Source organism: Girardinichthys multiradiatus, chromosome 5, assembly GCF_021462225.1.
Source record: "Girardinichthys multiradiatus isolate DD_20200921_A chromosome 5, DD_fGirMul_XY1, whole genome shotgun sequence".
Lineage (NCBI taxonomy): Eukaryota > Metazoa > Chordata > Actinopteri > Cyprinodontiformes > Goodeidae > Girardinichthys > Girardinichthys multiradiatus.
Genome location: NC_061798.1, coordinates 16870807 through 16895268, shown reverse-complemented (window position 1 = coordinate 16895268; position 24462 = coordinate 16870807). Strand labels below are relative to the sequence as shown.

At 37.4% G+C, this 24462-nt stretch overlaps 1 protein-coding gene across 5 annotated transcripts in view; it reads right to left on the bottom strand.

Moving 5' to 3' along the window:
• ndst3 (N-deacetylase/N-sulfotransferase (heparan glucosaminyl) 3) overlaps positions 1–24462 on the bottom strand; it is a 70939-nt gene that overhangs the window by 31388 nt on the left and 15089 nt on the right. For all 5 annotated transcript variants that reach the window (XM_047366551.1, XM_047366550.1, XM_047366553.1 and 2 more), the window contains 4 exons: positions 21762–21849; positions 18945–19099; positions 17306–17491; positions 3698–3826 (listed from right to left, as the gene is read on the bottom strand). In XM_047366551.1, coding sequence (XP_047222507.1) covers positions 3698–3826; positions 17306–17491; positions 18945–19099; positions 21762–21849 — 558 coding nt within the window. The remainder of the gene's footprint in view (positions 1–3697; positions 3827–17305; positions 17492–18944; positions 19100–21761; positions 21850–24462) is intronic.

The following is a 24462-nucleotide window of genomic DNA, read 5'->3' as shown; positions in this document are numbered from 1 at the left end:
AGTGACGCTGAAAAACTAGTCAATGCATTTGTTACTTCAAGGCTGGACTATTGTAATTCTTTACTATCAGGATGTCCACAAAATGCAGTTAAAAGCCTTCAGCCGATTCAAAATGCTGCAGCAAGAGTTCTGATGAAAATTAAAAAGAGAGATCATATTTCTCCTATTTTAGCTTCTCTTCATTCATTGGCTCCTTGTTAAATCCAGAATAGAATTTAAAATTTTCCTCCTCACATACCCTTAATGATCTAGCTCCATCATACATCAGCGGTCTGATTGTTCCATATATTCCTAACAGTGCACTTTGTTCTCAGACTGGAGGTTTACTGGTGGTTCCTAGACTCTCTAGAAGTAGAATGGGAGGCAGATCCTTTAGTTATCAGGCTCCTCTCCTGTGGAACCAGCTCCCAGTTTTGGTCCGTGAGGCAGACACCCTGTCTAGTTTTAATGCTAGGCTTAAAACTTTCCTTTTTGATAAAGCTTATAGTTAGAGTGGCTTAGGTTATCTCTGTAGTTATGCTGCTATAGGCTTAGGCTGCTGGAGGACATAATGACCACTTTCATCTCTTCGCTACATTCTCATACTACTCTCCAATTTTGCATTATGTGCTGTTGGCCTGACTCTGTGTCTACCTGTGACACCTTCATGGAGGGGGGCATTGTCCAAGCTTCTGCTGGGAACAACTTAATGCTCACCTTTTACTGATGATACACTTGGCCCTGTCTTTCAGTGTTTAACCCTGTCTCTCTCCTACTGACTGAGATTTTACTGTGACTAACTCTATGTGCTCTCTTTCATACTCTAACCTTGAAAACTGGCTCAGAGTTTATCTGTTCTTTCTTCCTAGATGAAACGAGTAAAGGAGCTACATCCATTAACATTTATCTTTGCTTCCCATAGACAGTACTCCCGGATCAGTGCTTCTGTGTTCTTTTTCCTTCTTTGCTGTGGCAGATGGCCGCTCACACTGAGCCTTGTTCTGCTTGAGGTTTCTTCTTGTTAAAAGGGGGTTTTTCCTCTCCACTGTCGCTACATGCATGCTCAGTATGAGGGATTGCTACATGCTCATCCAGGAGGAGTGAATGCTACAAGTCACTGACTGGATGCAATCTGCTGGGTTTCCTTAGATAGAAAAACTTTTTATCCAATTTGAATAAATAACTGAATCTGACTGTACTGTTCAATGGTTAGTTATTAATTGGAATGCATGTACCTGACTTGAAATCTATATGATTCAATTGAATTGACTTAGCCCATTTTAAAGTTACCCACCTTTCACACAATGCAACAGGAAACAACACTCTCCAAATATTTTTACCTCTGCCTTCCTCCCTCCCTGTTGGATGGAGTAAGGGGGAGTCAGGCTTAGCCTAAACCGGCTCAGTTGTGGTTGAGGTGCAAACACACCCTCCATTTCTGCTACCTGTGCGACCCCTTCTCTTTTCCAATGGTTATAATCAGTCTGACAGAGAGAGGTACCCCCAATCCTTGTGGTTTTTAGTGTATAATAATGGCCACCAGTGGGCTCTACATGGACACACTTCATCAGTGTATTATTTTACTTAGTACCCCTGAATATGGCCCATTCTAAAATGGCCAAACTCTTAACACTCAGTACTTTAATCTAACCTCCCCAACAACCTTATACCATTCCAAACCCTTTGTGAAGTACCTTGAGACGACATGTGTTGTGAATTGGCGCTATATAAATAAAACTGAAAACTGAATTGTCATGTTTGGGGTCTCAGGTTTTGAAAATCAACCGACAATTTCAAAATCCTGCTGCGTTAACCAGGCATAAGACTATAACCATCACTGCTTCCAGAAAAATGTATAAGTTGTTTACATCACTGCTGTTATTTACAGTTTGTCATTTCTTATAAATAGTCTGTTTTTTATGCAGAAATATCCATGCAAATTTATTTTTTTTAATTACCGTACTCAGTTCCATGTTTCTTTTAGTCTGATTAGATTTAGTCTTTTAGTCTTATTTAGATTATTATTTTGTAATAACTGTATGGCATTATTTTCTTATGTGGCTAAATTTGCCTTCACTGTACAATCTTTTATTCTCATTTGTTGTTTTTGTGTTTTTACCTTTGTGTGAATCTGAATGCTTATATTTGTCTTTCACTTGCTGGTACACCTCAATTTCCCCACTATGAGAAAATAAAGAATAATTCTATTCAATTCTATTCTATTCTATTCTATTCTATTCTATTCTATTCTATTCTATTCTATTTGTTTCTCATGAAACTAAAAATGTACCAAAATTGTATTTTTCTGTACCGCTGCTAGCAATTGTAGTAGTAGTATTCTTTCCTTACTGGTTTTGAAAACAACATTCTTCTCTTATTTTCAAGCACTTTGGCTGATGCTTCCAGACTGAAGAGAAGAAGGTGACATAATTGATAAACTGCACACCTTTACAACTGGTCTCACTTAGTTTACACTAGATAACAACTAGCCCCCATATCAATGCTTTTGCTGACAATAAAAACATAAATAACTTGCAAGCATTTGACAGCATGGCTTTTTCTGTATTATTAGAAAACTGTTATTGCTGTGGGGGAGATATAAAACTCCTTTGTCTGCTAGAGATCCTTTGTCCAGGGAGGGTGTTACATAATACTAAGCAATTATGGAATTCTTTAGAACTGGATAAAAAGTAATTTCTCTTTTCTTAAATCAGTAAGCGTAGAAGGAAACCACAAGTATTTTCTGCCAATATCTATTAGGATCTGTTTAAACAGGCAAGACCTTCCTCTCATAAGATGAAAAAGGGTATTTACTTACAAACAAAAGAAAAAAAAGACTACTTAGTAAATAAAACCTTAAAAGAACTCAAGAAAGAGAGAGACTTGAGGAAGTAAGGAAAATAATAAGACACGAATAAAGAAGAAAGCATAATAAAAATGTGATAAAAAAGACAGAAAAGAAACAAAGGGAAAAAAGCTGGAAAACAAAAAGAAGGACCGACAGAGACAAATTGGTGCAGAGATAGAAGGCAGAGCCAGACTGGGGTATTGTAGGGAGCTGCACTTGACTCTGTGATGTCGGGTGAGTTCTGACAGCTCCTCTGGTTCAGCACTCCCTTACCTGACACTTCAATACAGCTTACTGTCGGTCTATGAGCATCTTTGTGTGTGTGTGTGTGTGTTTGTGCATCTGCACAAGTGTGGTTTAAGGTAGTGAAAAACAGAGACAGTGAAAGAAAATGTTTAGGGGGACAATTTCTTTGAATAGCCACGATTGCCTTGAACCGTGTGTGCGAGCGTGCCCTTGCAAGCATGCACGCGTGGATGATTTTTTTTTTTCTTAACTCCCACCTAAACCCTAATTCTGTTCCTTAATTCAAAGCAGAGTCAAGATGGGTTGACATACACAGCAGGGGTAAGTAAGAGGTGGGAAATCTGCATGTGTATGTGTACGGATGTATGTGACAGCAACCCCCCTATGGTGAGACCTAATTTAAAGTGGAGAGATGAGCACAGTTCCAAAAGGGAGAAGCTACCCATGACAGGAGAAGAGACAGGCAGACAAAAATTGAGACTGTTCAAAACTGAAGGAAGTTGCAGTTGGAGTTAAAGTAATAAAGCCTAGTGGTGCTTCTTTAAGGCCAATAAAAACATGTTTTTTTCTGTCTGTACGTGTGAGTGCTTGTGTTTGGCTGCATGCAAGCTTTCGCTGACTCACAGGGTTGAGTAGCACAGTAAGAAACAGCTCTCCCCCACGGATGCTTTTGTCCAGTTCCTTCGGTCCACCAGGATACTCCTTATAGTAGATGGTGTGAGTAAACAAGCCACACGTCTGACGAGGCAGCACCTGGACACACACAGAGGCATGCGGTAAAAGAAATATTTTTCACATATTTAAAATAAGCTCTGATAAATAAATCCAGATAGACTCAAGCAAAATATAGGTAATAAATGAACAAATGCAATTTAAAAAATAAAAATTTTTAAATTGCATATATATTTTTTTATATTTGCCTCCATGTATTTTTAATTGAAACTTTGATAATATACTAATATATTTTCATGAGAAAAAAAAGTGGAAGACCAACTCTTGAGGAAACATTTAGCTAAGCAGTACACCAAGAAGGGATGCACAGAATGTAGTCTGCTTGAAGATGACGGATACTTAGTAGTGCCGTTAGCAAGACAGGACTTGATGATCCTTGTGAAACAAGTACACCTAAGGTTATGACACTTTGGTAAAATTCTGTACTTTTTCCAGAGTCAAAATTCCAAAGGTTTGAATTTCAGAAGAGATGGATGGATGGATGGACACAAGTATTGAAGAACAAACATTTTTCCACACTCATTTTTTCATACTTCCATCCGGATTTTGAAATATCTTAATCCATTGTTCAAATTCTAACGTTTTCGGACCAAACAGGAGATCAGCTGGTAAAAAACAAAAAAAAATTGATTTTCCGATTTTTGAATACAACGTACAAAAACGCTACAACAACATAACAATACTGAAGTAGAAATGGTGGAGACAATCACCATCTATTAACCAGTACAAAAGCTAGTAACTATGGAAACAAAATATAAGCTGTTGTAAAGACAGTATTGATCTAACAGTCACACTGATTGCTTCAGCAACAGGTGATGCTCGCCTCCCAAATGTTGTTTAATTTTCCAACCTCCAAAGGAACAAACTGCTTGATCAGAGACATCTGGATGAGAGAAATACAGTACAATTTAATTATGTAAATTTTAATATATATAAAATATCACATGTAAGCCTTGGTTATCTGAACACGCAGTTTTTATAAATTGCTATGCGAAAACATATTTATTCCAGCAACAGCTAATTCAGTCCTAATTTCCTATAGTATTAAACAGCAGAAAGGGAAAGAACTGCAGAGGTCACATATCAAACATGCTGCCAGATTTTCATTTTCAAACCTAACTCTTTCTAACTGACATCATGCAGTTGTTTATGTGTCCCTGATATGTTATTTTATTCTTATGGCCCCCTTGAGAACCACTAGAAGCTTTATGCCCACTCTACAATGGTGTTCACATTTTCATCAGTAGTCCACAGGAACTGTGACAAAAAAACCAACATGATAAAATTATATGCAATTCAAACTGCTGGTCATGTGGGAACCTGTAGCTAAATACAAAACAAAAAAGTAACAATATTAACAATAAAAGCAAGATAGCAGATGTAAAGTGAAATAATTAGATGCAGCACAAATCTATGTGGTTCAGGTTAAATTAATAGTTATTCTGCAATGTAAAAGATAATGCAGCTGGTTGGGGATATTGCAGTAAATTGCTTGATACAGCATATGGCAATGGTGTAATTAACAATGGCTCACTTCCATTTAGGTGGTACAATTTCAAGATCCTGGGAGTAAGGATGTTGACTTGCTGCCAACTCAACAGAGGAAGCCATTATTAACTGTTATTAGAACTACCTCCAACATGCCTGTTGTGACAAAGAGGTCCAAAGAGCCCCATTCACTTTGAACAAGAAGCCCTTTAATACCTAATAACATCTGGCTTTTGACTTTAGTAGGAAAAAGTACAATATGCATTCATGCTTGGAAAATGTGAACAACAACATTCATGATGTCGACTCTGTAATCTCTGCAGCTATCGCAGTACAATGCTGCAATGAACAACATATATCATGTAGTCAACAACGGCTTGTTCCTTAATGCTGCCACTTCAACCAATTGTAGCATACAATTCTATCTGTATCCTCTAAGGTGCTGCTCAAACCTTGTCAAGACTAAAAGAAAAGTAAGAGCTGTAATATTTGTCATGGTTCCATCACTGTTTCTTTTAAAACTATGTCTCAAAGGGTCAGATGTGATGCATTATGATAAAAAACATGAATATAACAGGTCACCGTGGCTCAGTGGGTAGAGTAGTTGTATGAATGTGCGTGTGACTGTATGAATTGGGCTCTAGTATAAAGCGCTTTGAGTAGTCAGTATGACTAAAAAAGTGGTTTATAAATTCAGTTCATTTACATGGCTTTGTGATAAAATCAAACTCACTGTCATTATACAAAGAAGGGAAAACACTTTCAAAATTATGCTGAGACTGGTTTTGTGAACGACAGGTATAAATGCATTATATTGTGTGCATGAAGGTCCCATGCACACATGTAATTATTCTAAATGTATTTAATGCAGTTAGATGAAAACAGGCTGAACTCATTGAGTTGGTAATTTTGCCTTGACATAAATCGTAGGTGGCATCAGTAGTGACTGAAGCACCATGCTGACATTAGGGAGGATGAAATAAGCATCTTCTCCCGATCCAGATCAATAAGTACTGGTGCCCCCCAGGGGTGTGTTCTATCCCCACTCCTCTTCTCTCTGTACACAAATGACTGCACCTCATCGGACCCGTCCGTGAAACTCCTTAAGTTTGCAGACGACACCACTGTCATTGGACTGATCCAGGACGGTGATGAGTCTGCATACAGACAGCAGGTGGATCGGCTGGTACACTGGTGCGGTCAGAACTACCTTGAACTGAACCCACTCAAGACTGTGGAAATGGTGGTGGACTTTCGGAGAACACCACCCCCATACACCCCCCTCACCATCCTCAACAACACTGTATCGGCTGAGGACCACTTCAGGTTCTTAGGAACCACCATCTCTGAGGACTTGAGATGGTCTTCACACATAGACACTGTTCGAAAGAAGGCCCAGCAGAGACTGTACTTCCTGAGGCAACTCAAGAAGTTCAACCTTCCACAGGAGCTTCTGGTCATCTTCTACACTGACATCATTCAGTCTGTCCTGTCTTCATCCATCTCAGTGTGGTTTGGCTCATCCACAAAACAGGACAGGTCCAGACTGCAACGAATAATCAGGACTGCAGAGAGAATAATCAGGAATGACCTTCTCTCCATCCAGGACTTATACAGGTCTAGGGTCAAGAAAAGAGCTGCCAAAATCTCTGCCGACCCCACACACCCTGCATATAAACTGTTTAGAGTTTTACCTTCAGGCCGCCGCTACAGAGCACTGTTTACTAAAACCAGCCGCCACAGAGACAGTTTCTTCCCCCAGGCTGTTTCTCTGATGAACATTCAATAGAGTACAGAACAACAGCATACAGATGTTGCAAATGCACCTTTTCTATTAGATATGTGTATATTGTACATTGTAAATTTGTATATTCTGTAATGCAGCAAAGTGTACCGGAGTCAAATTCCTTGTTTGTATGTATGAACTTGGCAATAAAGCTGATTCTGATTCTGATAAGGCCCATGAGAAAAATTTAAAATAAAGCAGAATAAAATGTGTTAGAAAATAGAAACTGATCCTCTGTATTGAGATGCGAAAATTTAACAACTATGCAGATGCAAATTAAGGCCAACAGTGGTCATCTGTAGTGTTCTTTTCAGATAAAAAAAAAAAGGTAATTCTGAAAAAATAAGATGCGTCATCCTTTTATGTAAAGTTTCAGCAGTGTAATTCAACAATGAGCCGACTCTGTTGTGTTTATTTAGTCATTCACCTGAACCAAAGTGTCATTTATCCCCATATTTTATGATTTATTGCCTGTGGTAGGCTACTAAAAGTGTCAAAGGTATGATGCTGAGGCTAATACCTTCGGAAAAATAATAAAAAATATTTGGTCGTGGGCAAGATGCCTCAGTTTATTATAGGACCCTAACTGCATGTCTCTTAAGAGATCCTAAGAAACAGATTTGAATTATGGTCAGAAGAGATGTGGTATGCAATTATTAAAAATTTGAAGACATTGTCAAGGGAAATTAAAACAAGACTGGTACAATTTAGGATCCTACACAGAATATATTGGACACCCCACAAATTATTTATTTAGAATTATGAGATACTCCAGTTTGTTGGAAGTGTCAGGAGGATTGTGGCACATTGGCGCATATACTGGGGGGATGCCCAAAAAATCCAGGAATATTGGTCATTAGTTAATATTTTAGAAAAAGTAGTTGGTCAGAATATACTCTTTTGTAGTAGGTTATACGTCCTTGGTGACCCCTCAGCACTGAGCTGCTTGCCTTCCTCACTTCCACAATGGATGCAGACAACCATCATGATGGGGAGGAAGTTGTCAATGCAGGAGTGGAGGGACCCATCTGTTCCTTCCCTAACTGATTGGTATAATTGTCTGGGTCAACTTGTGTAAAAGAAAGATGATCTAATAGATTGTTAAACAGGGTTGAAGAGTACAAAAGAAAGTGGTCCTACTACTTTTCATACTTAAATACAATGGCATCTCCAGCTCAAATTTGAATAAACTGTACTTACTGTAATGCTGTAATCATTTAAATGTGCCCTGGTTATTTGGAATTAAAAGGAAAAATTATGTGCATGTATATGTGTGTGTGTATATACGTGTATATATACATATATTTATGGGTATGTATGTATATAGGTGTGTATATATAGATGTGTATGTATGTGCGTATGTATGTACACCCCCCACCCTTTTTTTATTTTCTTTTTTCTTTTACGTGTTTGGGGGGGGGGGGGGGCTGTTTTTGTTATTTTTACTTGTCTGGACACTTTTACAAAGACTGATTACTGTTTAGTTGATATTATATTATATGTGGAATGGTCAAATGTTTTTTTTATTTGCTTCTTTTTTTGGGGAAAAACTCAATGAAGTTTAAGTCATAAGACAAATTGGAAAAACCTTCACGTGTAAAAAAAAAAAAAAAACATTTATGGATTTCGGCCCATACTGACTTAATTAATTCAACTGTAAACAATGGACACTATGGTACACCTAACAGCATAAACAGTTGAAACAACTGCCCAGAATTGTTCAGAAATAGTAGGTTTACATGTTGCTCAAACAATGTTTATGTTTGTATGTTTATGTATGAACAACATGCATCCAGACTGTGGTTTTATCAAGAGAGAAATTAGGTATAAACTCAGAGGAGCAATGTTTCTACAACTGCAAAAACCAGAAAAAACTTTAAAAGAAAGATGTTTCCAGGTCCTGTCTACACTATACGGATATTTAGTGCAATAGAGAATTTACATAATTGGTACTTTTTTTTCTTCTTCTTGGCAAAATACCAAATAAAATAAACTAAAGAAAACTAAAGCTAAGAAAATTGCCATTTGGACCAATGATATTATTTGCATAAATGTATTAAAAAAAAAACACAGTTTCCATTTAGAACACCTGAGTCCGTAGATCATGAAGACTGATTTATTAAAGCAGCCAGAAATAGAACATAAAATTGTTGAAATGGTTACACTCATTCCTTAGCTACACTTGTATGATATTTGGGTGACATGCTGTTTACCAAGGGAGATGATAGTAGATTGCTTTTAATCCCATCTCAGGAAGGAACAGTTTTCTCCCAGGGCAATAAAAAACATCCAAATACATCCCAATGCCCTGCTTGAGCTGCATGCTTTGCCCTACCAGTGAAAAGAGAGTCTAAGTTAGCTCTTCTCGCATTTAACAGCAAATCCCATGTTACTTTGACATTGATACTCATAATAATATCTATATTATAGATTGATGGTAACAGTATTTGTCAAGCATTGGTAGATGGAATGCTAGATGTAGTCTTCTTGCAAATGGAAATAGTAATAATATATACTGTAAGTAATACTATAAAATACCTAAAAATAAAAGCACACGCAAACATCTATGAAAAAGTAATAGGGTTCTGGTTAGAAGCATTTGGCAGCTTATGAATTATAACCCCTTATATTAGTTAATTAATAAAGAAAGAAGAAGGGAAGAAAAGAGTCAAACATCTTTTTGGCAAACTCCTTGTGGAGCACTTCGTGGGAAATAGAGTAAAGGCTGGAAGCGCAGATATTGGTTTATCTATAAAATGCTGCAGACTCATACACACACACACACACACACACACACACACACACAAATGCACAAACACACACACATACATGCGAGAACAAGAGAGAGAAGGCCACCATAGCCACAGACACTCAGCACTATTTCATCAAACCAATTATCCACAGAGCCATAGCTCAAACTGATATAGTACATTTTAAAAAGAAATACACACATGTGCACACAAACAGCACAGCTCCATATCTCAGTCTGATTTGTTCTAATACTGTAGGTCCAGTGGGTGGCTCTCAATCTGCTGACAGAATCGCACAAACACCAATTTTACCACCTTAAGACAACTTCCTGTCCTCCTCTGAGCAAACGAAGATGGAGCGTGCAGGGGAGGAGAAAGAGATTAATGGTTAGGAATGGCAGGGAAAATTGGGCGTGAAAAATGTGAAAGGTGAGGAAAGTGGGTAAGGTGCTGTTGATGTCTCAAAGTTGTCTTCTATGAGGGCAGGAGCTCTGAGTGATCAAAATGAGAAAAAAAACCCTGGACAGCATATTGACTTTATAATTTACACTGTTATTTTTCTTTAGATAGTAGTTTACCAATTGATATAGCGTGTTAGATAATCTTTTGCCCTTTTAAAGTCATATTATTGTGTATATTTCTCCTCACTCACAAGAGGTCTTATACAGACTTTTCCCAATTAAAAGATTTTTAGAAAAGCAACATATATTACTGATTACTGGTTGTATTTTACAATGGTTTTCTTCGTATCTTTCTGAGAGATCTTTTAATGCTACATGAATGAAGTCACATTAGAAAAAGCAGCTTTGTCTTGTGGTGTTCCTCTAGACTGTGTTCTTGGTCCTTTTCTTTTCTTACTTCATGTACTTCCTTTGCGATGTATAAGGTGCTCTACTATTGTCTGTTGACTCCTGTTATTGTCATTGCTGTGCTGACAACATCCAGCTGCACAGTTCTTTTACTGTGTCTGAGCTTTCTTAAATTATCTATTTTAATTCCTTGGCTAACATAAATCAAGAGATGGTTGACTAATATTTTTTTCCAACTAAATACAGATAAAACAGAAAATATTTTTGTACCTTCTGTTAGCATAACTCTTGTAATTAAGCAACATCTCAGTGTACTCCTCTGTACATTGAACCTCTGAAATCTAGACGTTATTTTTGGCAGCTCATATTCACTTGAATGCCATACCTAACAGTTTATTCGGGGAAGCTTTTACCATTTAAGGAAGATGGGTCTAATGGGGTTAATCATGCCTTTTGTCAACTCACCTGGATTACTGTAATAGTTTTTTTTACCTGTTTAACAAACCCATTTTGCATTGACTTTAGATTTTAGAAAACGCAGCTGCTGTAATTTAATATAGTGCAAATAAAATAGCCCACCTCACATCAGATTGCCAGTTAATTTTAGGCTTAGCTTTAAGATTTTAGAACTAACTTTGAGGGCTTTAAATTAACAATGTCCCCAATACATCTAGTGCAACATTATTCTTCTTTGTGGGCTATTACGTCTTGGGGTCATGCTGTTCAACCTGTTCTTTCGAGTCAAGAGCACTCCATCTTCTTCTATTGCTTCATAGGCACTATTGACTCGTAAAAAAAACTGCTGAAGACACTTTTATGTATGCAAGACTTTAGTTAAATTCTATAACCATAGCATTTCCTTCATCACACTGTATAATTTATTTGTTAGTTTTTTTCTTGTCTTTACTTTTTTATTCATTTCAAGTTATTTTAAATCATTTTATTTTATTCTGTTTCTTTATCCTTTGTTACTAACTTACTTATTATGCGTGGTGACATGTAAAAACTGTGGCAACCTTTCTTCTAACAGGGTCATTGTACAGGAAAAACATTCGTTTTTCTAATCTCCCTACAGCAGCTGTACTTTGTCGACTACAGTGAGATGCACACATAAAGTAATTTTCTCATTTTCAATCTCATCTCAATCTCATTTTCATACTTATACACACACACAGCTGTGAATATTCAGTACTAAGAATGATAAAGCTTTATGGTGTGCCTAGAATACAACTTGTAAATTCAGAAAACCTACACTTCTTTGTACATCAAAACCCGATTGCACGTTGAAGTCCATTTCTTAAAATATAAAAATCTACAATTTTGTGGCCATGACTGTAGTTTAAAACAGCGAGTTCTTCAATAAAAAAAAGTTGTTTCATCATTTTTAGATTACATTTATTTTCAACAGATAGACAAGTACCTAAAATATGACCATGTGAGAAATTCTTGTTAAAAAAAGAAATATTAATAATAATGTAAAAAAGTAAAAATGCATTTTCCTGTATAAGACTTTATTAGCTGATTTGAACTGAAGATATAAGAAATGCAAAACAGCATAAGCGCATATTAAGCTCAGTACTTAATTGTACATACAAAGATCTGGAGTAAACCCTTTTCATTACATTGCAGTTAAAATAAGTTATTAAATGCAATGTTTTTCTTTGTAAATATACATCTAATCAGGGTAATTGTTTTAAATCCACACCTTATGCCAGTAACAGACCAAGTAATCCACACATACAAGGAACTCAAAACAAATTAGTTCATAAATTAAGCTATTGTTTTGTGATAGTTTGGTGTTTGGTTTTTGTTTGTTTTTTGATCACTTCTGAGTTATTTATTATTGTTTTAAAGGTCTTGCTGTTCATCCCTCTGTGTTTATTATTGCCAGAAGAATGTTATTTCCTTCTTTTGTGTTTGATTTCTTAGTTTATTTTTGTGTTCTGTTCTTTTTGCATTTTGATTTATTTCTCTTAAATCAGTGTTAGCTTTTCCCCCATGGTTTTTAATTTCTTTTGTGTCTAGTTCAGCTTCCTTTGTGTTAATCTTTCATCTTCCCTGAGTCTGTCTGTTCATCTTCCCTAAGTCTAATAGGGGATTAGCTGTTCCACAGCTGTTCCTAATCCCCCGATTACCTCACCTGGATTCAACGTCAATGTTTACTGTTACCTCAGTATTTAAGCTTACTCAGTACTTAAGCTTGTCATTGTTTTGCTGGTTCCCCTGTTACACTGCCTTTGGATCATGTCCTGGTCTTCCTGCGATTCACTTATAACTTCTCCTTATTGCATTATTATAAAATAAATCTGTTTTTGCCATAGTCAGTCTCTGCAGTTGGGTCCTTTACTAACCCAAACATGATATATGTGTTATAAACTGGAATGGTACAGGGAGTGTATACTGAAAAAGAAGCTTCAAAAAGGCATAGAAATCCAGTAAACTAGGTGAGATCTGTCCGCATTTAAAAAGCAATCTTGCCTCTTATCTGTGTAAATCAATACTGATTGTTTATTTCTAACTGTTGGCCTATAAAAAGGCCTCTCATCAACTAGATATATCACAAAAAGGCATTTCATGGCAGGTGAAGGATCTCTCAAAACCTTTGCAACTGTACTGTTGCAAAATATACTGATAGAATTGGTTACAGATGTGTAGTATTTCTAAACTTCTGAATGTTTCAGTAAGCACCATCAGGACCATAATCTGGAAATGGCAAGATCATAGTTTTACCATAAGCCTGACATGACCAGATGGTCTTTGCAAGATTTCTGACAGAAGAGTCAAAACAATAATACAACTTTACTCTGTTCATTTATTAAGTCAGTCGACAAACCATGTTTGCAGGGGAGATCAATGATGAAGTTTAAAGGTGGATGCATCATGCTGTGGGGCAGTTCTTCAGAATATGGTAGTGTTGTTGTCAAGACCACATAACTGGAGAAAGAGCAAAGATCAAGACCAGATAATGCCAAGACCAAGAGAAGACCAAGGCTTTGAAGGAGCTAAGACGAAGGGTGTACAATCAATTTCTTAATTGGTGTGTCTCTCATCTTATCACTAAGCATTGTTTTTGGGGATGCTGTATGAAGAGCTAAGTTATATAGAGTAAATGGGGCATAGTTACGTTACTGGTCTCTCGATATACCAGGTTTATAAAGGTTACGACATCAAAACTACTAAAATCTTCTGTCATACCATGCCAACGAAGTTTTTCAATAAGACGGCAGAGAATGTTTTTTACAGTGCTCCCCAACCTGCTGCTGCCCACTTCCCATCAGATGGCTGAAAGAATGCCCCAACACCAACATTTCCCTTTCTTACATGAAAGGCAAATTTGTCTGTTATGTAAACTTTAACCAGCTTATTAACCAGAAATATTTTCAGCTGCGAAAAACAAGACATCCATGGCATGGATGTCCCAAAGATCACTCTTATTAAGGACATTTTGTTTTAAAACTCGAGTTGGGAAGCAACAAGCAGGATATCTGTAAATCAGCTCACTGTAGTTTCCAGATAGCCTAACTAAATAATCAGCTCAAATCAGCTTGTTTTACATGTGTTACTTAAACATAAAGAACATTTCCTACAAGAAAGGAAGCGCCAACTTAGCTGTCATTTAAAAAAATGGAAAGCGGACATGTTTTCAGTTATTAAAATTCAAACAGAGGTTCCTAAACACTAAATTAAAGTGTTTATTTTGGAAGATAGTGGGGAAGATTGATTATTTGGATAAAGTCAGTGTTGGGTCGTTTTCCTTGGATTTTGATGGAGATTCTGATCTGAGATTCTGAGTCTAACTTGTTTTTAATTATTTATTTGATTTTAAGAATGTTAAATATTTGTGTATTAGTCAGAGCAATGGTCTGTATTGCATACAATTTTGTACTACTAAATTTAGTAGGTTTATTTAACAGTTTTGTTTATGTCTTTGAATCAAAATAACAAATAAATGTTACAGTTAGCATTACAATAACTGTGTCAATATAGTGTTTTAGCAGCAATAGGAATGATTGCTTTTCTGTTTGAAATAAAAGCAGTTGGTTCATGTTATAAATTGTTTTTTAAATCTTTGGGTGAATACAGTGAAACCCCGTGCTTATCATACTGTGAGACTACTAGCCTAGTCTCAATAGATTTTCATCATGGTGCTTTTATTACCATTTTTAACATCCAACTTAATGGAGAGCAGATCTGTTTCTGAGAGATCATAGCCTGCAGTGAAAAGTGTTTCTCTCAGCCTGCTCAATAACTCAATGCAAGAAGCGTGATCAGTACTTTCCTGCAATGTTCCCATTTCCGTTAAAACAGAGAATCCATGGTAGCTTAGCTAAAGCAGCCTGGTTTGCACATGGTCAAGTTTAAGAAAACAACAAAAAAACTAATTGTATTAGCATTTAAAAGTTGCTGTTCTGTAAAAACTAATATAAATATGAGAGTAGGTTTACTTTTTTAATTTTATTATGTGTTTCTTTACTGGTTTATGCTTTTTTCAGTAGCATATAAGCTGTCAACCATAAATCTGTCCTCAGTAAGTTATTTTATTGAATTCAGGAATTCACTGATGCTTTTCAATACCTTGTGATTAAAAATGCATAACATCTAACCGCCTTTCAAAAGGAGAACTTGTCACTGTGCTGAAAAGATGTAGGATTAAATGGCTGTCTTTTATGGGGCCATGACAAGACATCAAAAAATAATAGCCGGAATGATTGGAAAATTGATATAGCCGTCTCTTTATATTGTTTGCTTAGGAGCCAAATATGGCAAAAAAAAAAAATAATAATTTGCTGATAATTAAGGTGTCAGATGTGATTGGGTCTTTTGTCAATAAAAAAACAGTTGGCATACTCACTTAGAGCTTGAGTGACAAGTGAATAAAAAGGAGGAGGAGGAGCGAACAGGCACACTGCTGATGAAACTTGGGTATGCAAAATGGCTGACAAAAGTTTTATTCTAATGCTGTCTCCAGGGATGATTGATGATTAGTTAAAACTAATTAAAAAAAATGTCTCATTGATATGCATTTAGTTGATAACATCCTGCTAGATTCAAATATACAAACTCACAAAAACATTGCCCTTTCTTTAACCATCGGGAAGCCATTAAATATTGAATTAAGAGAGCAAAGCATGCTTTTGTTACAGAAGGTCAAAAATCCCATACCCATAAACACAGAGCTTGCAGATCATGTGCGGCATTATTGATTTTGTTTGTTTGGAACCGCAAGAAACAATCAACAAACAATTTACGCTTAGTTTCAACACGTATTTCAGGAGGAAGACAGAAGGTGAAAACTGCAATAAAAAGAAAACACAAAGAAGCGCTACACGCTGTCAAAACAGACCCTACTTTTTTCTTTACCTGCTTTAAAAAATATATTATTCCTTATTTAAACATTCTGCATTTTCTTTCTAATGTTAACCACGGCAGGGTGAGAATACTTTCTCCCAATGCATGTCTGCATTTGAATCTTACCAGGAGCTGCTTGATTTGGATATTTACAGTGCCTTGCAAATATTTAATATTTTTTACACTTTTCCATAGTTTGTCACATTATAACCAAAAAGCAAATGTTTGACGTAAGGTACTCTTGTCAAATGAGACAAAGTTTCAGCTTTTTGGCCTCCATACAAAATGCTGTGTGGTCAAAAACTTAACACACCATAACTATGGTGAAACATGGTGGTGGCGCATCATGCTGTGGGGTGTCTTTCTTCAGCAGGAATAACAAAGCTGGTTAAAGTTTATGGGAAGATGGTTTGGGAATCATAAAAAAATATGCTAATGTGTGCTTCCACTGCAGAAACGTTTCAGGAACCCAGCTAGTTTTCTGAGGTGTTTTTTTTATCCTCCCTTTGTTTCCTCTGCAGGAACCAGGACAAAATCAGACAACAGCAGAAATCTAACACAATAAAGTTTGCTTTAAAATACATTGGGAAAATCAGCCAACCTTAGTGCAAAGATTCAGTTAAAGGTACCATCTGGTGAATGATAAACAGTCCAGAAATGTTGATCATTTGCCAATTTATGTGTGAGTAGAGAAGACATGCTGCTGAATGAGGCTGAATGGATTGCATTTTTTGGATTTTTAAATGAAAAAGTCATTTTATTTTAACTTTAGAATTATATAATACAATGTGTTGGCATGTCACATAAAATTACAATAAACTATATTGACGTTTTTGGGTTGTACAGTGAGAAAATGTAAACAAAAGGTAAAAAGGTTTGAATCCTCCTGCCAAACACTGTATAATTAATTCCCAATAAGTTTCACGCAGCACATTCAGCTATAAAATGTGTGTTTTGCTTGCCTGGTGCTACATATTTTTTTAAAATTAACTGTGCACACAAAAGGCATAATGAATACCATTTCCAGCCTTACAGCAGATAAACAAGGCAGGAAAAAACGATGGTGGAGACGATAAAAAAATATGTGTGCAGGTTTCATTTATTTTCAAGTGATCCCAATAGTGGTCTCTTTGGCAAAAAGCAACAAAAATAATTTTTTTTCACAGGTGTCCACAAACATGAGAACAGAACAAGGTCCTTTTATGAATGTATTTAATTATGTGGATGAGCACATTTCTACATGCAGGTCAATGTACCTTTGAAGTCATTGATTATTTTATCAGTTATTATGATTAACAATTATTCTGCTCACTCTCACCATTATGTTATTGTGGATGAAGCCCTTGCGGTAGCGAGCAGGTTTGAGGTGAGGGTACTCTTCGGTGCTAGTGACTCGAATGTTCCACACATGCCTCCATGCCTCATACAGCTGCAGGTGCACTGGGTAGACGCCAGAGTGGTGAGGGGCCACAGCGTAGCCCATGTCAACTGGGATGTTGTGCTCCTGGGGTAGGAGAGAAGAAGGTTATATAAATAAAACCCCAAAATGATGGCACACTTACAGCTTACAGACAGAAGATTTTGTATCACATAAACATACGAGGCCCAACAGTATGACCTTGTAGGGGAAGCACATGGTACGTGTTGTGTTGAGTTTGTTATGGTATTGGCCTTCGGGTTGGAAATGAGAAAAAATACAGTTGGTGGGAGCATGTTTATGTGTGTGAGCTTGCAGGGTGCATCCAGGAGACTGATGGTGTTGTCCTTTGCTCCGACACACACCTACACAAACTGTCAAAGCTAAGCATCAGCGGTCAGAGAAAATGCCAATGTGAATGAGTGTGTGTGTGTGTGCGTGTTTACAACAGAGTATCGTAATCACACTTCATGTTTAGGCTCACCTTCAGTTGCATGAATGAACCCTTTAAGCAATCCTGCATGTGTGAGAACACAGTTTAATATGTTCATATGAATACTCTTTAGCAAAGTAGAGTTAAGCAGAGATGAGGAATTAAAAGACACATCTATTTTTCAGTATCAGCTGCTGCTCAATTCATTTGAGGCCCTGATGAAAGCCCCTGGTGTGCAAGTCCTTTTGGTATGTTTTATGTATTGCCTACTATTCCACTGCGTAAGCTTTGCAATTAAAATGTGTTGCTGCTATCTTGGTCAGCTCTTACTTGTAAAAGAGATATGCTATCACAGTCAAACTTACAAGGTTAAATAAAGGAAATTAATGAAACTTCTTACTGTAAAGGTGAAAAAATGTTTCCTGTGCATTGGCATGTAATGGTATAGAAATACTAGTTTCATATAAGGTGTTGCAAAAGAATCGTAGGTGGAACTTTTTTAATAAAAAGTTTATACTTTGATAGAATAACCTATTAAAATGTAAATTACACATTTTCAGTTTTCCTTGCGCGCAATTAAAATATAAAATTTATACAAAGTCTTGAAATAACTTCCTTGAGGTGCATTAGGAGAAGGCCAAAGGTTAATATTTCAGCTATCAAAGCAAAGGGTTGTGACTAATCTAATATATAAATTATATTTAAGGCTCTTTTTCCATTTTTGGTTTCCTACATAATTCCATATGTGTTCATTCACAGTTGTGAAGCCTTCATTGAAATCTACATACAATGTAAACAGCCATGAAAGTAAACAATGAAACAAGAAAGTGTTTCTAAAAGTTTTGACCAGTAGTGTATATTTTATGTTTAACATAAGGAACCTAAGAAAAACATAATCTTTCCAATATCTGTTTTATTGCTTAGAACAGATTGTTTTACTTGACATTAATCCACTGAGAAAAAAAAAAACAACCACAAATGACGGACATCCATTGCCAAAAAAACTCAATCATGCGAAAAAGTATGATTAAAAGGACACGCATGAGAGAAAACCACAAAGCAGAAAGCACTAAGAAATAGCTCTACGTGTTTGTGCATCAGTCTCACCAGAGCAAACTCCTTGTTGAGGACCATCTGCTCCAACAGAGAGGACTCATTGTGGAAGAGGTGAGGCTGCATGTGGCTCCACATGTGGGGGAACCACCAGAACTCATCTACATATTTCAGTAGTAGATCATCTCCTTCATCCTCCTCCACCGTGCCTGCACACATAAAAAACACACACACATTCTGAAGGACAGAAGGACACAGAACGAAACATGTTCCAAATAATTATCAGACTCTGAAGATGCTTTTATACAGGTCCTTCTCAAAATATTAGCATATTGTGATAAAGTTCATTATTTTCCATAATGTAATGATGAAAATTTAACATTCATATATTTTAGATTCATTGCACACTAACTGAAATATTTCAGGTCTTTTATTGTCTTAATACGGATGATTGTGGCATACAGCTCATGAAAACCCAAAATTCCTATCTCACAAAATTAGCATATTTCATCCGACCAATTAAAGAAAAGTGTTTTTAATACAAAAAACGTCAACCTTCAAATAATCATGTACAGTTATGCACTCAATACTTGGTCGGGAATCCTTTGGCAGAAATGACTGCTTCAATGCGGCGTGGCATGGAGGCAATCAGCCTGTGGCACTGCTGAGGTCTTATGGAGGCCCAGGATGCTTCGATAGCGGCCTTTAGCTCATCCAGAGTGTTGGGTCTTGAGTCTCTCAACGTTCTCTTCACAATATCCCACAGATTCTCTATGGGGTTCAGGTCAGGAGAGTCGGCAGGCCAATTGAGCACTGTGATACCATGGTCAGTAAACCATTTACCAGTGGTTTTGGCACTGTGAGCAGGTGCCAGGTCGTGCTGAAAAATGAAATCTTCATCTCCATAAAGCTTTTCAGCAGATGGAAGCATGAACTGCTCCAAAATCTCCTGATAGCTAGCTGCATTGACCCTGCCCTTGATAAAACACAGTGGACCAACACCAGCAGCTGACACGGCACCCCAGACCATCACTGACTGTGGGTACTTGGCACTGGACTTCTGGCATTTTGGCATTTCCTTCTCCCCAGTCTTCCTCCAGACTCTGGCACCTTGATTTCCGAATGACATGCAGAATTTGCTTTCATCCGAAAAAAGTACTTTGGACCACTGAGCAACAGTCCAGTGCTGCTTCTCCGTAGCCCAGGTCAGGAGAATGCGGCACCTGTAGCCCATTTCCTGCACACGCCTGTGCACGGTGGCTCTGGATGTTTCTACTCCAGACTCAGTCCACTGCTTCCGCAGGTCCCCCAAGGTCTGGAATCGGCCCTTCTCCACAATCTTCCTCAGGGTCCGGTCACCTCTTCTCGTTGTGCAGCGTTTTCTGCCACAGTTTTTCCTTCCCACAGACTTCCCACTGAGGTGCCTTGATACAGCACTCTGGGAACAGCCTATTCGTTCAGAAATTTCTTTCTGTGTCTTACCCTCTTGCTTGAGGGTGTCAATAGTGGCCTTCTGGACAGCAGTCAGGTCGGCAGTCTTACCCATGATTGGGGTTTTGAGTGATGAACCAGGCTGGGAGTTTTAAAGGCCTCAGGAATCTTTTGCAGGTGTTTAGAGTTAACTCGTTGATTCAGATGATTAGGTTCATAGCTCGTTTAGAGACCCTTTTAATGATATGCTAATTTTGTGAGATAGGAATTTTGGGTTTTCATGAGCTGTATGCCAAAATCATCCGTATTAAGACAATAAAATACCTGAAATATTTCAGTTAGTGTGCAATGAATCTAAAATATATGAATGTTACATTTTTATCATGACATTATGGAAAATAATGAACTTTATCACAATATGCTAATATTTTGAGAAGGACCTGTATGTGACACAATGATGTTCTTGGCGTCAAATTTCCTCTAAAAATAATTACATCTAAATTCACTTTATCTTTTTCTGTTCTAGTACATTCTCTACAATATTTTCCTTGCTGCAGATCTAGACATCTAAATGTAAAAGTTTATTCTTTGTGTCACTGTGCAGCAGTGAGTGCACCACTTTATGTCATGACCTCAAGCACATTTACATACATGCTACTTTGTAACTCTAGAATAAGAGCAAATGTGCAATTAGTTTTTCAAATAACGTCTAAGTAATAGTGGAACAACTGCACAGCGAAGCAGGGATCTCTTTATGAAATACGATATAGAAGAGAAAAGTGATTCATATACCTTGATAAAAAAACATCTTTTTACACAATGTCGATTATGTGTAATCCAATGGTGCACGGTAGATAAATCCTACAGAAACTTTACAGTGCCTTCCAAAAAGTATTCATACACTATACATTTTTCCGCATAGGATAAAAGTTGTTATTAAAGAAAGCTTAAAGAATTTTGGTTTTTCACAAGCCATTTCGGAGACGTAAGCAGAAGGCGGCACTCTGATCAGATGAGACCAAATTTGAACTTTTTGGTCAACATGAAAATCCTGTGTGTGGGAGTACACTAACATGTTCGCCATCCTGAGCTCACCATCCCCAGTGTGAAACATGGTTGTGTCAGCATCATGCTGTGGGGATGCTTCTATGTAGTATAATAATGTGTCAGAATGGGCCAGACCAAATCCAATTGAGAATTTGAGGCAAGATTTAAAATCTAAAGTTTACATGGACTGTTTTTCCAAATTGACCCTGTAATCTGAGTTGTTTCAAAGAAGCCATGCACCAAACACAGAACAAAATACATAAAGCCAAAATCTTTCTAGCAATTGATAGCAAATACAAAAGACAATCAATTGCAAACCATGGAAAACAGTAATCTACATGAGCCTTTCAGCGTCTGTATTAATCGGGCAAAGCATGTACAAATAGAACCCACCTGTGTGGTAGAATTTTCCAGAAAAGCCAAGATTAAAAGTAAAATTGGAGATATAGGAACGCAGCTGCTTCTGGGTCTCCAGCAAAGCCTACAGAGAGATTAAATGAGATTAAATTAGGTATAGACAGACAGACAGACAGACAGGTAGTGATAGATAGATCTGATCTAAGCAATAGCATTAGACAAAAACCAATTCCACCATTTTAAACAGTACAAAGCCCATAACATTGTATTAGGTTCTCTTTTTCCCACTGCAAGCACTAACGGAGATAAAACACTCTGTGATTTAGATGTTATGTCTCTTTGTTGTATATTTAAGTCAACTCAGGTTCCTTCGAGGACTATCACGACGCGTTCTCATCAGTTCTTACCCTATGGCCCAACAACAGCAGCTGTCACCAACATGTTATTGCGACATCTTTCTTTAGTCCAAGTTTGTTATTCACTGTTGTATGCCCACATCTCCTCCAGTGTTTCTTCCTCTCTGTCCTTAACGCTCCCCCAGTCTCTGGTTTCAGTACTTAGTTTAGGATTTTCCTCACTTATTTAATGACTTCATTAGTTTGCTGGCCTTTAAACAAAGACTCCGTAATGAGTGTTAACTAAAGCGAGTTGTACAGCGCGCTTACACATCCATTCAAAGATTTACACAACGACACTAATGCAAGTTAATGAAGGTCAGTGCTTTAGCAGCCTCTGGAGGATGGACTAATAACTACCCCACCCACTCATATACACCCACAGACATTCCCTTCCTTTTCATCATTTCCTCAATCCGTCCCTAACACTACAGAGTGAACCCTGCCACCACCCCTGTGCTGCTGCCTTCCCCCCACTCTTCTTCTTCTTCCTCACCTCTCTGAGAACCTGCAGTCTCCTCTCTGCTGCACCCCCTCCACTCCCTCACCCTGGTTCCCGCATTTGTCTTCCACACCTCCCACCCTCCTCTGAACCTCCATCTCTCCCTCGCCTACTTCGTGAAAATGTCACATTCTCAGGAGACAGGGTTGTACTAATTTGAAAGGAAGGCTGAAGCAGCATGGAAGAAAGATCGCTCGCTCTCCCTCTATGACTCTATTCCCTTGCTTGTTCTTTTGCACTCTACAACTTCGTCTTCCTGCTGTTGTGGCACCTCTCGCTGTTTGCTCACACACAAACACACACACCCACATGTTGTGTATATATATATATGTGTGTATATATATATATATATATATATATATATATATATATATATATATATAACTTTTCTTTTCATAATTCAGTCATCTGGTCTTTCTCCCGTGCCATAAGCTGCACCCCAACTACAAATCTTTGTCATGCTGCTTTTAATCGATCCCCAGGAACCTCTCCTGATTTATGATACCTGAGCAGCTGGAGTCAGAGCATAGAGTTGGTTCCAGGCACTCATGCTCTCCCCTTCTTCTCACCACCTCTCCTCTTCAGAGTGAGTCTTCCAATTTAACAAATACACAGACACATGCATGGAGTATCTTCATTAGCTTTAATCTAATGGTGTTGAAGATGGGCTGCACGGTGACAGATGTGCACAATCCCCTAATCTGATCCCCTGTCTCCTTCCCTAAGACATCCTCTATATCTTGCGGACGTGCACTCACAGAGCCACATGTTAGGCAACAAAGACTTAAGAATTAAATTAAGTTTGTAGCTAAGCGCTTTGCATTGTAACTCAATATACAGTCCCTAATGCGCTCGGTCAAAATGCATTATTAACGTGTGTGTTGGCATGTGTGAGAGTGAGTGGAGGTGTGTGACCAAGTGTGCAATATATTAGTTTAAACATCTCATTTGTATTCTGCCAACTAAGATCTTTAATGGAAATCAGCAGAGTCACACCATAGATATTCTCAGTGGGATACAGAACAGCTGCTTTTGCATGTTTTTAGCTTTAACTGTGACAATCTGTTACTCCTATTTCTGACTTGTCAACACAATGTTGTTTTTTATGTGGGTGTAGCACAGTTGCTGTTAGCAAAAGACAATTTCTAAATTCTTCCTTTCGCAGGAGTTAAACTTAGAGCTGGAGTCTTGCTCACCCACTCTGGCAAATTGCCATTGAATAGACATAGATGAGGTAATGTTGCCTAATGTAATAAAAATGTGCCATTACGGATCCAGTCCACAATATTGGCTACAAGAGAATGATAACATTTCTTTTTGGGAAATCTTTTTGTGAGAGCAAAACTTTATTTTTGTTTGTTTGTTTGTTTACATACTGAAAGTACAGATGACATAAATCACAAACTGGATTTCAAAGAGTGCAATAAATGTACAATAATACAGTCAAGGTTTGACTAGTCTGTATTCTTAAGATATCCTGATTTTAAAAAAGCATCGAAAATGCTTTAATTTTTGTTTTAACAAAAAAAAAAGTTGTTTTTTAAATCGAACTGTTTTGAACAATCTCTGTTCAGTGTGGAATTCCTGGATGGTCTGGTTTGATCTGCTTTTTAGATTTTGAAGAAAGGAGAGAGGACACAGGCCTATGTTATTAAATGTAGTGTAGCACTGACAGGAAGCTCAAAAGCAGATACAAGATTTAGCGTCGTTTGCTCCTAATGGTCATCCACTTTCTATCCTCACAGTGCTTTATATCTGATTGGTCACTCTGTCACCTTTTTGTTTGTCTTTTAAGTACCCAAATGCTGCCACACAAAAATACTTAAACATGGTAGAGTCT